The following is a 15,889-nucleotide window of genomic DNA, read 5'->3' as shown; positions in this document are numbered from 1 at the left end:
AATGGTGGCCCGTAGCCTGGTGGCAAAAGCTCTAGCTTTTGCCACCAGGCTTTACACGCTGAGGGTCCAGGTTCGATTCCTAGCAAGGGTGGAAACATTGGGCGTGTTTCCTTACATCGGTTGTCCATGTTCACCTGTCAGTAAAAAATGTGTACCTGGGTGTTAGTTGACTGGTGTGGGTCACATCCTGGAACAAAATTGACCTAATTTGCCCAAAATACTCTGCATAACAAGTGGCTTTCTTTATAGTAGGTCACTGATGTCAGCTAGGCCTGTATACCTTGTACATGTACTTGTAGAAATAAAGATATTATTACTATTAAATGGGGCATTGCATAATACCAAGCCTACATTAAGCAAGAGAATAAGTAATGGAGCTATACAAATTATTTTGTGGTATAATGTTGTAAAGTCTCCATACTGGGGAATTTAATTTGCTGTAACTATCAAGGACTCTAGTATATGGTACTCTACCCGAGACTGATGTTATATTATCCTCAAACTCATTTTTTTTTTTTTTTGCTTGAAATGCTACAAACAGCTTCAGTTAATTTGTTAAAGTATTACACCTTAAAGCAAACATTTTAGACCAGACTAAACAATTCTATTTACGTATATCTTAAAATTTATATAAAAACATTTTAAGGACTGCATAACTAAAAATGTATAAAATGGAAAGTTCGAGTACTGTATATACAGTTTTATTGTAAGTGTAATTGGAATGATGCCAGATGATAATCCTAATATTGTGGACACTTGACTGTTAATCTTTGACAAGCACACCACTCTGAAGACTGTACTATAATGATATTTCACCCAGTTATGGTCTTAAATCATTTTTCTCTTGTCATGAACAAAGTAGTCGTCACAACTTTAATACCACTCACATATCTCATATTACTCTCTTAGTTTCTTAAAATGATTATAATCATTTGCCAACCACTATGCCATACTTAAATTTCACGGGTAAATTACTTCGTACCTCACTAGCTCTTTCTCGCAGGAATCAGTGCCACACCAGATGGCGGGGTGGACGCAGCCACGGTGGGAGGGATGCCTCAGATGCCCCAACAGAGGAATAGAGACAAGCTCTCCAGTGCCAAAACAAAGTTTCAGGTGGGTAAAGAAGTTCCAGATAGGTAAGAAAGTTTCAGTAAGGTTGTGTCTACTGTGTGTCAGGAACGGTTTATCTTTAAAAATATATTACATCATATATACCATATCTCATGCTTCAAAAGGTGATATAGCAACTTGAATGTGGTTTTCATTGTAATTTTCTGTGTAAACTGTTGATATGCATCAGTGGGATGAAAAGCTGTATTGTTTTTAATTCTTTGTTTCATATTAGAAACAGAAGTGCAATTGTTACAATGTCATCTTTTTCCTGATGTAGTGTATTTTTTTTTTTTTCAACAAGTCAGCCGTCTCCCACCGAGGCAGGGTGACCCAAAAAAGAAAGAAAATCCCCAAAAAGAATATACTTTCATCATCATTCAACACTTTCACCTCACTCACACATTATCACTGTTTTTGCAGAGGTGCTCAGAATACAACAGTTTAGAAGCATATACGTATAAAGATACACAACATATGTAGTGTATACAGTGGACCCCCGGTTAACGATATTTTTTCACTCCATAAGTATGTTCAGGTGCCAGTACTGACCGAATTTATTCCCATAAGGAATATTGTGAAGTAGATTAGTCCATTTCAGACCCCCAAACATACACGTACAAACGCACTTACATAAATACACTTACATAATTGGTCGCATTCGGAGGTAATCGTTATGCGGGGGTCAACTGTACATGTATTTAATGATAAAGCCAGAAGATTGATTAAATACTTTCTAGGAGCATGTTAGCAGCACTGTCATTAGATATAAAGGTACATAATACTGACAGGTAGTGTATCGTTCCAGTCACGGTATTGTGCCTTTTTGTTATTTATTGAGAAATACACTATTGGAATCACTAGGACATGTTTATTGGAAATGTTTCCTTCCTTGGACTTATGGAGCAACCAAGGTCCCAGGACCAAAATATTTTCTAGCTGTAGCATTTTGTGTTTTTCTCTTCTACAAATTCTAATCACCTTCATTGAGACTCCAATAATTTTAAAATAATCAGTAAGTTAGGTGATTTGCAGCAAAGTTAAAAAAAAACTGCATGCAGTGTGAAATATTGTACAGTGGACACCCACTTTACGATCAGCTCCCAATGCGACCAATTATGTAAGTGCGTTTGTACGTGTATGTTTGGGGGTCTGAAATGGACTAATCTAATTCACAATATTCCTTATGGGAACAAATTCGTTCAGTACTGGCACCTGAACATACTTCTGGAATGAAATAATATCGTAAACCGAGGGTCCACTGTATACAGTAATGCTCTGCATAACTTTGGGCTTTCACTCTGTTCTCAAGTGTCACCCATTTCTATATAAACAATGTATCATATTAAAATAAAGTTGCATTTGTATTTGTACCTGGAGCTTAAACTATCGTACTGCCTTGTTGTCCTCATTAGATCCGGGTGAGAGTGGTGGAGGGACGTCAACTGATGGGCTGTAACATAAATCCTGTGTGCCAAGTGTCCATGAATGGTAATGCTCGTCAGACTAAGGCTCACAAGGGCACCACTACTCCATGGTTTGACCAGATCTTCTTTTTCCAAGTTGAAAAACTTCCCGCTGAAGTCATGGAAGATTATCTTGAGTTTAAGGTGAGTATACTTGTATTCTTTTCTCAAACTCTGGTATTTGATTCATCATATAATTTTTTAATATTTCCATTGGTTGTACTACTTATTACCTCTGGTAAATTGCTTCATTCTTTTGTTATTGTTTGTGAAGAATTTTCTGGTATGCCTTCAGCACCTCTTCTTTCTTAGATTATAGTAACAATCTCCTGTCCTCCCTTTTTTATGGTCTTAGGAGAACACTCTTATTAATTGTTTTGTATCCTTTTAATTTTTGATTGATCGCATCTTTACCTAAATTTACGGCATGAGCCTTTAAGTAAGATCTGAATATCTTAGTGAAATAATGTCAAAATTTAATGATAAATTTTTTGTATAAATAATGAGAGTTAGCATTGTAAGAGCCTAGAGATGTTCCTGTAACTTGTTAGTGAGTGTTTCTTCTGCTTTCACTCACTGTGTCTCTTTGTCAGGTGTGCAACTCCAGCGGTATTCGGGCCAGTACCCTCATTGGCTCTTTCAAGGTAAGCCTTTTATTTTTTATTAAGTGATTTAAAGAATATCAAGTAAGAGTAGTGGAAGAAGAGTGTCCTTTGGTCTTGTTTAGCTAGTCATGACAGCCGCACAACTTCTCGTGTTGAGTCTGACGATTCGGTTAAAATTATCACTGAAACGAGTAAATCTCATTTATTTTGAGTTAGCAATTTACACATTAACACACAATCCTTCATCTGGTTAACATAAAAGTTATGGTTTTAGTCTCAGGAGATGTACATTCCATCAGCTGAAAGGTAAACTGGAGCAAAAGGTAAACTATGTGTACTGAAGTGGATGACGAATTTTCTCCTCAAAAGGAAAGTGCAAACAATTACATGAGGTAAAAAATCCTTATGGGATAATATCACCCGTAGAATGCTGCAAGGATCACTACTTCCAATAATATTTCTAATTTATAAAAATAACTTTGCAGAAGGAATACATATTTAAACATATTTGCAGTGTGGTGCGAATATAATGCAGAGAATTTGTAGTTTAGAAATTAGGAGGAGGTGCAGGATTACCAAACCTCTTATCCAGAGGGCTGGGGAGGGGTTGTTGAGGTGGTTTGGACATGTAGAGAGGATGGAACAAAATAAAATGACTTCGAGAGTGTATAAATCTGTAGTGGAGGGAAGGCAGGGTAGAGGTCGGCCTAGGAAAGGTTGGAGGGAGGGGGCTAAAGGAGGTTTTGTGTGCAAGGGGCTTGGACTAACAGCAAGTATGCGTGAGCGTATTAGATAGGAGCGAATGGAGACGAATGGTTTTTAGGACTTGACGTGCTGTTGGAGTGTGAACAGGGTAATATTTATGAAGGGATTCAGGGAAACCGGCAGTCCGGACTTGAGTCCTGGAGATGGGAAGTACAGTGCCTGCATTCTGAAGGAGTTTTATAACTAGTGTAAGTGCACCTCTGGCAAGACAGTGATGGAGTGAATGATGGTGAAAGTTTTTCTTTTTCATGCCACCCTACCTTGGTGGAAAACAGCCGATGTGTTAATAAAAATAAAATATTTGCAGATGATGCAAAGGTCTTAATTAAAAATTACTTTAAATCACTTCAAGAAGACATGCATAGGTTAAGTGAATGATGGAATTTAATATGGCTGGGAATCATGTAATGGAAGAAAATGAAAAGACCACAAGAAACATATACATAGATTGTATGATAAATTCTTAGAAGGATCAGACAGAGAGGGATCTGGAGGCCATCATTGATAAAAGAATTGTCATTGGAAGATCAATAATGTAATTGTTAGGAACTGTTGTTACAATGACTAATAAAAATTAGTTTTAATATAAAGATGATAAAAAGCTTAAAATATATTGAAAATGTATTATGTAGATAAAAATTTGAATCTCTGACAGTGCTTTGGTATTTGTAGCTTAAAAAATACGTATTGGTCGACTAACTATAAATGGCTTTTATTATGATGTGATAATCTCTTATTCTGTCTTTCAGTGTGAGGTTGGTATGGTATATGACCAGGCTGAGCATGCCATACTCAACCGTTGGCTGGTATTGGCCAACCCTGAGGAGCCAACACCAACAGTGCAAGGCAAGAGCAACTTATTAAGTTCTGTAAAGCACTTATGTAAAAGGATCTTAATAGAATACAAATATAATTTAAAACAAATTAATTTGATTGTATTTCAGGAATTTCTCCACAGTACGTAACCTAGGCAGTGCACCCCTGCTGTTGCTTGGCCTGTCCAGACACCAGAACAGTGAATCAAATTTCCATCTTACTTGCAGGATACTTGAAGGTGTGTGTGGCTGTGCTGGGTCCTGGGGATGTGTGTCCAGACATAACAGCACGGCAGAGTGACCAGGATGATGTAGAAGCCAATCTCCTTTGGTCAGCAGGAGTCCACCTCCAGCCAGCCACCTTTATCCTCACAGTCTACTGTGCCCAGAACCTTCCTCGAAGTAAGACTTGTTTTATTACAAAGAAATTTACACACATTTTTCTTGCATTTTCCTACATTTCTTTTTTTTGTGTGTGTATAAAGTAAGTCTGTGTATTTTAGTTTGCCTATATATTTTAAGCCCAAATTGGTCATCCTACCTTGGTGGGAAACTACAAGTATGATAAAATACAAATGGTAATTTTTTGCCTTTGAACAAAAGCAATATTTTTTTTTTTCAATAAGTCGGCCATCTCCCACCGAGGCAGGGTGACCCAAAAAGAAAGAAAAAATCCCCAAAAAGAAAATACTTTCATCATCATTCAACACTTTCACCTCACTCACACATAATCACTGTTTTTACAGAGGTGCCCAGAAACACAACAGTTTAGAAGTTTTTTTTTTTTTTTTTTAAACAAGTTGGCCGTCTCCCACCGAGGCAGGGTGACCCAAAAAAGAAAGAAAATCCCCAAAAAGAAAATGCTTTCATCATCATTCAACACTTTCACCACACTCACACATAATCACTGTTTTTGCAGAGGTGCTCAGAATACAACAGTTTAGAAGCATATACGTATAAAGATACACAACATATCCCTCCAAACTGCCAATATCCCAAACCCCTCCTTTAAAGTGCAGGCATTGTACTTCCCATTTCCAGGACTCAAGTCCGACTATATGAAAATAACCGGTTTCCCTGAATCCCTTCACTAAATATTACCCTGCTCACACTCCATCAGATCATCAGGTCCCAAGTACCATTCGTCTCCATTCACTCCTATCTAGCACGTTCACGCACGCTTGCTGGAAGTCCAAGCCCCTTGCCCACAAAACCTCCTTTACCCCCTCTCTCCAACCCTTTCGAGGACGACCCCTACCTCGCCTTCCTTCCCCTATAGATTTATATGCTTTCCATGTCATTCTACTTTGATCCATTCTCTCTAAATGACCAAACCACCTCAACAACCCCTCTTCTGCCCTCTGACTAATACCTTTATTAACTCCACACCTTTTCCTAATTTCCACACTCCGAATTTTTTGCATAATATTTACACCACACATTGCCCTTAGACAGGACATCTCCACTGCCTCCAACCGTCTCCTTGCTGCTGCATTTACCACCCAAGCTTCACACCCATATAAGAGTGTTGGTACTACTATACTTTCATACATTCCCTTCTTTGCCTCCATAGATAACGTTTTCTGACTCCACATATACCTCAATGCACCACTCACCTTTTTTCTCTCATCAATTCTGTGATTAACCTCATCCTTCATAAATCCATCCGCCGACACGTCAACTCCCAAGTATCTGAAAACATTTACTTCTTCCATACTCCTCCTCCCCAATTTGATATCCAATTTTTCTTTATCTAAATCATTTGATACCCTCATCACCTTACTCTTTTCTATGTTCACTTTCAACTTTCTACCTTTACACACATTCCCAAACTCATCCACTAACCTTTGCAATTTTTCTTTAGAATCTCCCATAAGCACAGTATCATCAGCAAAAAGTAACTGTGTTAATTCCCATTTTGAATTTGATTCCCCATAATTTAATCCCACCCCTCTCCTGAACACCCTAGCATTTACTTCTTTTACAATCCCATCTATAAATATATTAAACAACCATGGTGACATTACACATCCCTGTCTAAGACCTACTTTTACCGGGAAGTAGTCTCCCTCTCTTCTACACACCCTAACCTGAGCCTCACTATCCTCATAAAAACTCTTTACAGCATTTAGTAACTTACCACCTATTCCATATACTTGCAGCATCTGCCGCATTGCTCCCCTATCCACTCTATCATATGCCTTTTCTAACTCCATAAATGCAATAAAAACTTCCCTACCTTTATCTAAATACTGTTCACATATATGCTTCAATGTAAACACTTGATCTACACATCCCCTACCCACTCTGAAACCTCCTTGCTCATCCGCAATCCTACATTCTGTCTTACCTCTAATTCTTTCAATTATAACCCTACCATACACTTTTCCTGGTATACTCAATAAACTTATTCCTCTATAATTTTTACAATCTCTTTTGTCCCCTTTCCCTTTATATAAAGGGACTATACATGCTCTCTGCCAATCCCTAGGTACCTTCCCCTCTTTCATACATTTATTAAACAAAAGTACCAACCACTCCAACACTATATCCCCCCCTGCTTTTAACATTTCTGTCATGATCCCATCAGTTCCAGCTGCTTTACCCCCTTTCATTCTATGTAATGCCTCACGTACCTCCCCCACACTTACATTCTGCTCTTCTTCACTCCTAAAAGATGGTATACCTCCCTGACCAGTGCATGAAATTACTACCTCCCTTTCTTCCTCAACATTTAAAAGTTCCTCAAAATATTCTTGCCATCTACCTAATACCTCCCTCTCCCCATCTACTAACTCCCCTACTCTATTTTTAACTGACAAATCCATACTTTCCCTAGAAGTATATACATATAAAAATACACAATATATCCCTCCAAACTGCCAATATCTCAAACCCCTCCTTTAGAGTGCAGGCATTGTACGTCCCATTTCCAGGACTAAAGTCCGGTTATATAAAATAACCAGTTTCCCTGAATCCCTTCACTAAATATTACCCTGCTCACACTCCAACAGCTCATCAGGCCCCAAATACCATTTGTCTCCGTTCACTCCTGTCTAACACGCTCGCGCACGCTTGCTGGAAATCCAAACCCCTCGCCCTCAACACCTCCTTTACCCCCTCCCTCCAACCTTTTCGAGGACAACCCCTACCCCGTCTTCCTTCCCCTACAGATTTATACGCTGTCCATGTCATTCTACTTTGATCCATTCTCTCTAAATGACCAAACCACCTCAACAAACCCTCTTCAGTCCTCAGACTAATACTTTTATGTTAGGGAAATGAACACAGATACAAGTAATGCGACATTTTATTATGGTAACAGCTTGACAAAGCTCTTGGAGAACGAAATGTTGCCACAATAAAATGTCTCATTAGTTGCATTTGTGTGCATTTACCAAACAGTAATAGCTTGTCAGAGTGTGAAAACTGCCAGTGTTATGAGAGACCAGCAGGTCAGCCTTTACCATAAAATTAGTAATTACTTCTCTAATGTTTGTAGGTACAATATGTACTACATCATATTTCTGTATTATCTTTAAGATGTTATCCATTTTAATAAAGACTGATTTAGAGTAGAGAGGCATTTAATATGTAAATTTTATACTTTGTCAGATGACTTGTAGTTAATTTTTCAGATACCTATTTACATACCATGCTGACTTTACAAAAAAGTTTATAAAACATTTACAAATGGTAAATAGCCAACATTTTATCACTCCATATTAGATGTGTATACATGTACCTTAATATGTTTTAAGAACCTTCCAAAAAAATTTATAAAAATCATTGCATATGATTCAATTGTTTGAACATAATAAAAACTTAACATACAGTACTATACAGGTATCATTGATTAACTGTAGATCAAAAAGAACTGAATACCAGACCTGAGTAATATATACATCAAAACTACAACACATAGTCCCATACCAGCTAATGAAGAGCCAGTTGCACACCTGATCATTGACTGTATGGGACCTTCACCTAAGGCCAAGTCAGGGAACCAATATCTGTTCACTTTTGTTGATAAAACCTCTAGGTGTAACATATACATGTTTGCTGCTAATACTGGTCTTCCTCAACCTTGTCTTAAACAGTGGATGCAGGAACAATGCAGACACTGAAGGAGGTGCTGGGTATAGGGAAGGCTTCAAAGGAGCTGGTGGACCCGTACCTGATGGCTGGTTACGCTGGTCGGGAGGTCCAGACCAAGATACTTTACACCAATGAAAACCCAGAGTTCCGGCAGAACCTCCACATGGGCTTCCTCTTCCCTTCCATGTGTAATGTTATCAAGATCACTCTTAAAGATTGGTATGTTATTTTTCAAGGCCATCTCATAAATAAATAAATAATTCATGTTAAATGCTAAACCCGTGGGTCATTTAGTGCAAGATGTGGTAGAGGCTCAGTCTTCTCTCTGCTGAGCACAAGACAGATGTGCTTCCTATTTGTACTCACCTATAGGCAGGGGCAGATCTACACTGAAACTAATGAAGCTTGAGATTCAGGGCCCCTATTCCCAGAGGGGCCCCAGAAGTGACTTTAGTACACGTTGCTTAAAAATTTTGGATCTTCTGTATGAGAAGGGGTTGCGAAGGGGCCCCCATATCAGTTCAAGATTCAGGGCCCCAAAAATGTAGATCTGCCACTGCCTATAGGTTATCTTACAGTAATTTATGTTATAGAACTGATTCAATAATTTATTTTCTTTGTGATTAATAACTTAATGAAAGTTCTTAGTAGCTTGTGCCCTTCGAGGGAGGTTCAGTGAACCCGGTGACCAATCTTAATGCAAGGAGTTGAACCTGTCCTTTCCTTGAATCAAATCTGATTGCTTCCCATATTTTCCCCAGTCACTGGATGACCCTTAAAGGTTTAATGCTTTCTGTAAATATAACAAAAATTAGTAGCATACACAAGGCTGCATTCTCTGAGAACATAACATGGTAGAACAAGGGTTAGTAAGAGAAGATAGACTAGTAGGTGCTACAGCCACTGGATGCTTTTAAAACTTTACAGTAAACTAAACAGTGAAGTTGGGACACCGCCAGCTTAGCTCTGCTCTTGTAGTTACAATAGGTAATCATAAATAGGTAACCAGAAATGAGTAATCACAAATAAGTAACCAGAAATAGGTAATCACAAATAAGTAACCACAGATAGGAAACCACAAATAGTTTTGGAGTGAGATTAACAAGTTAAGGAAGCCTAGAGAACAAATCGATTTGTCAGTTAAAAATAGGAGAGGAAAATTATTAAATGGAGAGTTAGAGGTATTGGGAAGATGGAGGGAATATTTTGAGGAATTGTTAAATGTTGATGAAGATAGGGAAGCTGTGATTTTGTGTATAGGGCAAGGAGGAATAACATCTTGTAGGAGTGAGGAAGCGCCAGTTGTGAGTGTGGGGGAAGTTCGTGAGGCAGTAGGTAAAATGAAAGGGGGTAAGGTAGCCGGGATTGATGGGATAAAGATAGAAATGTTAAAAGCAGGTGGGGATATAGTTTTGGAGTGGTTGGTGCAATTATTTAATAAATGTATGGAAGAGGGTAAGGTACCTAGGGATTGGCAGAGAGCATGCATAGTTCCTTTGTATAAAGGCAAAGGGGACAAAAGAGAGTGCAAAAATTATAGGGGGATAAGTCTGTTGAGTATACCTGGTAAAGTGTATGGTAGAGTTATTATTGAAAGAATTAAGAGTAAGATGGAGAATAGGATAGCAGATGAACAAGGAGGCTTTAGGAAAGGTAGGGGGTGTGTGGACCAGGTGTTTACAGTGAAACATATAAGTGAACAGTATTTAGATAAGGCTAAAGAGGTCTTTGTGGCATTTATGGATTTGGAAAAGGCATATGACAGGGTGGATAGGGGGGCAATGTGGCAGATGTTGCAGGTGTATGGTGTAGGAGGTAGGTTACTGAAAGCAGTGAAGAGTTTTTACAAGGATAGTGAGGCTCAAGTTAGAGTATGTAGGAAAGAGGGAAATTATTTCCCAGTAAAAGTAGGCCTTAGACAAGGATGTGTGATGTCACCGTGGTTGTTTAATATATTTATAGATGGGGTTGTAAGAGAAGTAAATGCGAGGGTCTTGGCAAGAGGTGTGGAGTTAAAAGATAAAGAATCACACATAAAGTGGGAGTTGTCACAGTTGCTCTTTGCTGATGACACTGTGCTCTTGGGAGATTCTGAAGAGAAGTTGCAGAGATTGGTGGATGAATTTGGTAGGGTGTGCAAAATAAGAAAATTAAAAGTGAATACAGGAAAGAGTAAGGTTATGAGGATAACAAAAAGATTAGGTGATGAAAGATTGGATATCAGATTGGAGGGAGAGAGTATGGAGGAGGTGAATGTATTCAGATATTTGGGAGTGGACGTGTCAGTGGATGGGTCTATGAAAGATGAGGTGAATCATAGAACTGATGAGGGAAAAAGGGTGAGTGGTGCACTTAGGAGTCTGTGGAGACAAAGAACTTTGTCCTTGGAGGCAAAGAGGGGAATGTATGAGAGTATAGTTTTACCAACGCTCTTATATGGGTGTGAAGCATGGGTGATGAATGTTGCAGCGAGGAGAAGGCTGGAGGCAGTGGAGATGTCATGTCTGAGGGTAATGTGTGGTGTGACTATAATGCAGAGAATTCGTAGTTTGGAAGTTAGGAGGAGGTGCGGGATTACCAAAACTGTTGTCCAGAGGGCTGAGGAAGGGTTGTTGAGGTAGTTCGGACATGTAGAGAGAATGGAGCGAAACAGAGTGACTTCAAGAGTGTATCAGTCTGTAGTGGAAGGAAGGCGGGGTAGGGGTCGGCCTAGGAAAGGTTGGAGGGAGGGAGTAAAGGAGGTTTTGTGTGCGAGGGGCTAGGACTTCCAGCAGGCATGCGTGAGCGTGTTTGATAGGAGTGAATGGAGACAAATGGTTTTTAATACTTGACGTGCTGTTGGAGTGTGAGCAAAGTAACATTTATGAAGGGGTTCAGGGAAACCGGCAGGCCGAACTTGAGTCCTGGAGATGGGAAGTACAGTGCCTGCACTCTGAAGGAGGGGTGTTAATGTTGCAGTTTAAAAACTGTAGTGTAAAGCACCCTTCTGGCAAGACAGTGATGGAGTGAATGATGGCGAAAGTTTTTCTTTTTCGGGCCACCCTGCCTTGGTGGGAATCAGCCAGTGTGATAATAAAAATAACATTTTATTTAGTAAGTACAGTGGACCCCCTGTTTATGATATTATTTCATTCCAGAAGTATGTTCAGGTGCCAGTACTGACCGAATTTGTTCCTATAAGGAATATTGTGAATTAGATTAGTCCATTTCAGACCCCCAAACATACACATACAAATGCACTTCCATAAATACACTTAAATAATTGGTCGCATTGGGAGCTGATCGTAAACCGGGGGTCCACTGTACCTATAAAGTATTTTGGAATTACTCTATATTGTTTTGAACCAGAAAATACAGGTGTAAAAAAAAATTAGTACATAAAGACATTTCAAGACTTCAGAAGAAAAATATAGAGTAAGTATGCGAATGTACACAAGGTAATGCTTGTTCCAGGGACTGTGTAGGTGATGACAATACCATTGTTCCAGGGACCATGTAGGTGATGATGACACCATTGTTCCAGGGACTGTGTAGGTGATGATGACACCATTGTTCCAGGGACTTGTGTAGGTGATGATGATACCATTGTTAATACCATTGTTCCAGGGACCCTGTAGGTGATGACAATACCATTGTTTCAGGGACCATGTAGGTGATGACAATACCATTGTTCCATGGACTGTGTAGTTGATGATGATACCATTGTTTCAGGGACCGTGTAGGTGATGACGATACCATTGGAACAGCCCTCATACCTATATCTGCCATTTCAGCACCTGGAGAAAATGGTCAGTGCCTTTATCTCTTTATTTTCGGCTATTTCACTCCCGTGGATTCTTCAGAGTGGGTGCCCTGATGCTTGTGAAGGGCTCTTAATCCAAAAAGTTTGGGCTACCCTCCCCATCCTTGGATCAAACCTGATTACCCTTGCTCTCCAAGTGCTTATGACCCTTGTGGGTTTAGTACTTCCCATGAATATAATACACAGACATTGATCATCAATATTATGACATTATGTGCAAGATGCAGATTCTGTTTGGCAAATGTTAAGTGACTTCTAGAGTATATTGTATTAATGTTGTATTCTGTATTGCATTGCAGCCAGACTCAATGTTTAGGTAAGTGCAGTAAATAATGGTCAAGGTTTTTATGCCAAATTTGGGATCAAATATTTTCTTCATTTAGCATTTTTTATCTAATTAGTACATTTTTCCATAGCAACTGGCCCAGCAGATTTTGTTCCATATTTCTGAAGTTCGTTATACAGAGAGTTTACTGTATAATATTTAGATGAGTGCTGTCCCAGTTACATTCTCGTTTCTTATAACTGATCCCAATTTATCAGCAGGATCAGCCTATGTATGACTGTGTATGATCTTTTAGGCTCACCTGTGAATTTGTATACCCCAGTATTGATCTGAACTGAACTGATTACTGCATTTTAATTCTCTGGCATTGCATCTCAGGTTACTTACCAACCTTTGGACCATCGTGGGTGAGTGTATACGGAGCGAGGCGTGAGTGGGAGCTCCTCGACAGTAATGATGCGGAGAAGATGAATGAAGGTAGTGAAGAAGGTTGTGCGTACCGAGGGAGAGCCTTGTTGGCTCTTCACACACAGGTTGGCTCGTACCCACCATCACCCACAACAGCTCTCGACAATGAAGAATTCAACAGAATCATGGTATAGAGAACCTCATGAATGGTTTTTTATTACTTACTGAAACTTAAAATGGACACAGAATAATTTAATGAAGATTTTAGCAGTATGCTACAAAAATTTATGATATTACTAAATAAAAATCAAAGCAATCCAGCAATAGCAGCCAAAAATTCAATAAAACTTCTGATAAAAATGCAGAACCCTTGTTATAACTAAACTTCCTTTTCATCGTGCAAAACAACCATGGGGGGGGGGGGGGGTAATGATAGCTATCATTCTACTCCCCCCGTGGTTGTTTTGCATCCTGTATCACTTGGTTTGTGATAGTTGCATATTACTTTTCATTACATAAACTAAAAATTGTGTTGTTAACTACATTCTTTACAAAACTTTTTACAGTAGAACTTTCTTGCAGAGGTACCGGGGCACTCGTAAGTTTATCCTCAAGTGTCAGATCAGTGGTGCCTGGCACTTGGAGGATGCTGGTAAGCCGCTGGAAGTGGAAGTTTCAATTGGTAATTTTGGCAACAAGCTGGAGAACACTATGATGCCATCACCGTCCTCCACACATCCCTCCAACCCAGTCTTTGATGGCTGCAAGTGAGTTTTTCTTATTTTCTTGTTATTTAGATCAAGAGAAGTGGAAGTTGGCTCAAAATCCTTGAATAAAGAGCCCTTGACTAGCATCAAGGATCTGCCAGCCCTCTTGACAAGCTGCCAGACCTACGCCGTCCTCTTATGCTATTTTCATTTAATTCGCCTAACATTTCTGCATTGACATATTAATTAGTGTGAGCCATTGTACATATAGGAATTTTCAGAAAATATTCATCTACATTTTCATGAATCTTTCCTCCATAAGTCATGTATGTTGTAAGAGGTGACTAAAATGTAGGGAGCGAGGAGCTAATAATGCCTTCTGCTCTATAAATTATTACATGTAAAAAGAAATAAACTTTATAGCTTTCTTCTTTTTCAGGTCACCTTGCCTCAGTGGGAGACAGCTGGTATGTTAAAAAAAAAAGTCATCAATAAATTGTTCATTATTTTCCAGGAGTGTATTTTCATATTGCATTATGATAGTCTTTATAAGAGGATGTCTAATATTGTGGTGGTTCTTTCCTTGACAGATATTATTTCCTGCCATGGTCAGGAGCAGAACCATTTGTGACAGTCCATTGTGACTATGAGGATGTAACCCACCGCCTTCACTGTGTCAACCATATCACTGCCATCATCATGGTTAGTACATCTCTGGGAAATATGGGAAGTTGCCTGGTTATACAACTTGACTTTACAAATAGTGACCGATTAATATAAGGGCAAAAGTGTCAGTTTTCCTGAGCCTAGGGTGAAAGGGGTCACAAGGCACCACAAAGTTCCATTTTACATATAAAAATAGTTTTAACAGAGTATAAGAAATGTAACATTTTTATTTTGCTATAAATTTATATACATATATAATTTTATTGTTCAGCATTTTGAGTATGTACAGCACCAATATCCATGAATAAATTTTAAATCAAGCAATAACTGTGTCACTGATTGCAAACTGTAAAATGAGAGTCATAGCGACTTTGGCCTATTTCTGTACGTGAAGTTCTTAGATTCAGTATGTTTGATGCAGTGTCATAATTGGAATTATAAGCAAGCTTCCAAATAATTTGGTAAAATATAGATTATTAGCAAGTTCTTCAAAGGAACACACAACAAGAACTTGTATACCCTTTCAGAGTGGGTAAAGATGAAGAAGAAATCCTTAATGATTCAAGAAAACTGGTTAGCTGGACTTGAGTTCTGGAGGTGTAAAGTACAGTGCCTGTACCGTGAAATAAATGTAGGGATGTCACGGTTCAGAGGGACATTTGAAGGAATGATGGTGAATATGTTGTCCTGTTTGGGTCACGCTACCTTGGTGAGAAACAGCCAGTATGTTTAAAAATTACAAAAGAAACTTATTCATCAAAGCTGCATAGCAGAGCTTTTAGTGTATTTTTATCATGGTATCCCTAGAGATATTAGCAGTTTGGAGAGTTATGTTGTGTATCTTTATATGTATATGCTTCTAAACTGTTGTGTTTTGAGCACCTCTGCAAAAACTGTGATTATGTGTAAGTGAGGTGAAAGTGTTGAATAATGATGAAAGTATTTTCTTTTTGGGGATTTTCTTTTTGGGTCACCCTGCCTTGGTGGGAAACGGCCGACTTGTTGAAAAAAAAAAAAAACCCTTGGCTGACCATCCATCATCATTCCTTACCTGCTGTGATGGGTACTTCACTTTGTGTTGTGTTCCTCTTTAGTTCTTAACAAAGCTCAGAAGTTAGCAAGATGTCTTCTTGCTGAAGGAAGTAATAACTTCTGTGT

The 15,889-nt window shown here is 38.8% G+C and overlaps 1 protein-coding gene across 9 annotated transcripts in view; it reads left to right on the top strand.

The window, feature by feature from the left end:
* LOC128702808 (myoferlin) overlaps positions 1-15,889 on the top strand; it is a 138,323-nt gene that overhangs the window by 65,666 nt on the left and 56,768 nt on the right. For all 9 annotated transcript variants that reach the window (XM_070102017.1, XM_070102016.1, XM_070102015.1 and 6 more), the window contains 10 exons: positions 1,004-1,116; positions 2,529-2,723; positions 3,173-3,223; positions 4,699-4,795; positions 4,993-5,166; positions 8,865-9,081; positions 12,574-12,650; positions 13,329-13,546; positions 13,941-14,125; positions 14,656-14,767. In XM_070102017.1, the coding sequence (XP_069958118.1) occupies positions 1,004-1,116; positions 2,529-2,723; positions 3,173-3,223; positions 4,699-4,795; positions 4,993-5,166; positions 8,865-9,081; positions 12,574-12,650; positions 13,329-13,546; positions 13,941-14,125; positions 14,656-14,767 (1,439 nt within the window). The remainder of the gene's footprint in view (positions 1-1,003; positions 1,117-2,528; positions 2,724-3,172; positions 3,224-4,698; positions 4,796-4,992; positions 5,167-8,864; positions 9,082-12,573; positions 12,651-13,328; positions 13,547-13,940; positions 14,126-14,655; positions 14,768-15,889) is intronic.

Source organism: Cherax quadricarinatus, chromosome 79 (assembly GCF_038502225.1).
Source record: "Cherax quadricarinatus isolate ZL_2023a chromosome 79, ASM3850222v1, whole genome shotgun sequence".
NCBI lineage: Eukaryota > Metazoa > Arthropoda > Malacostraca > Decapoda > Parastacidae > Cherax > Cherax quadricarinatus.
This window is presented reverse-complemented; position numbering and strand designations above follow the sequence as displayed.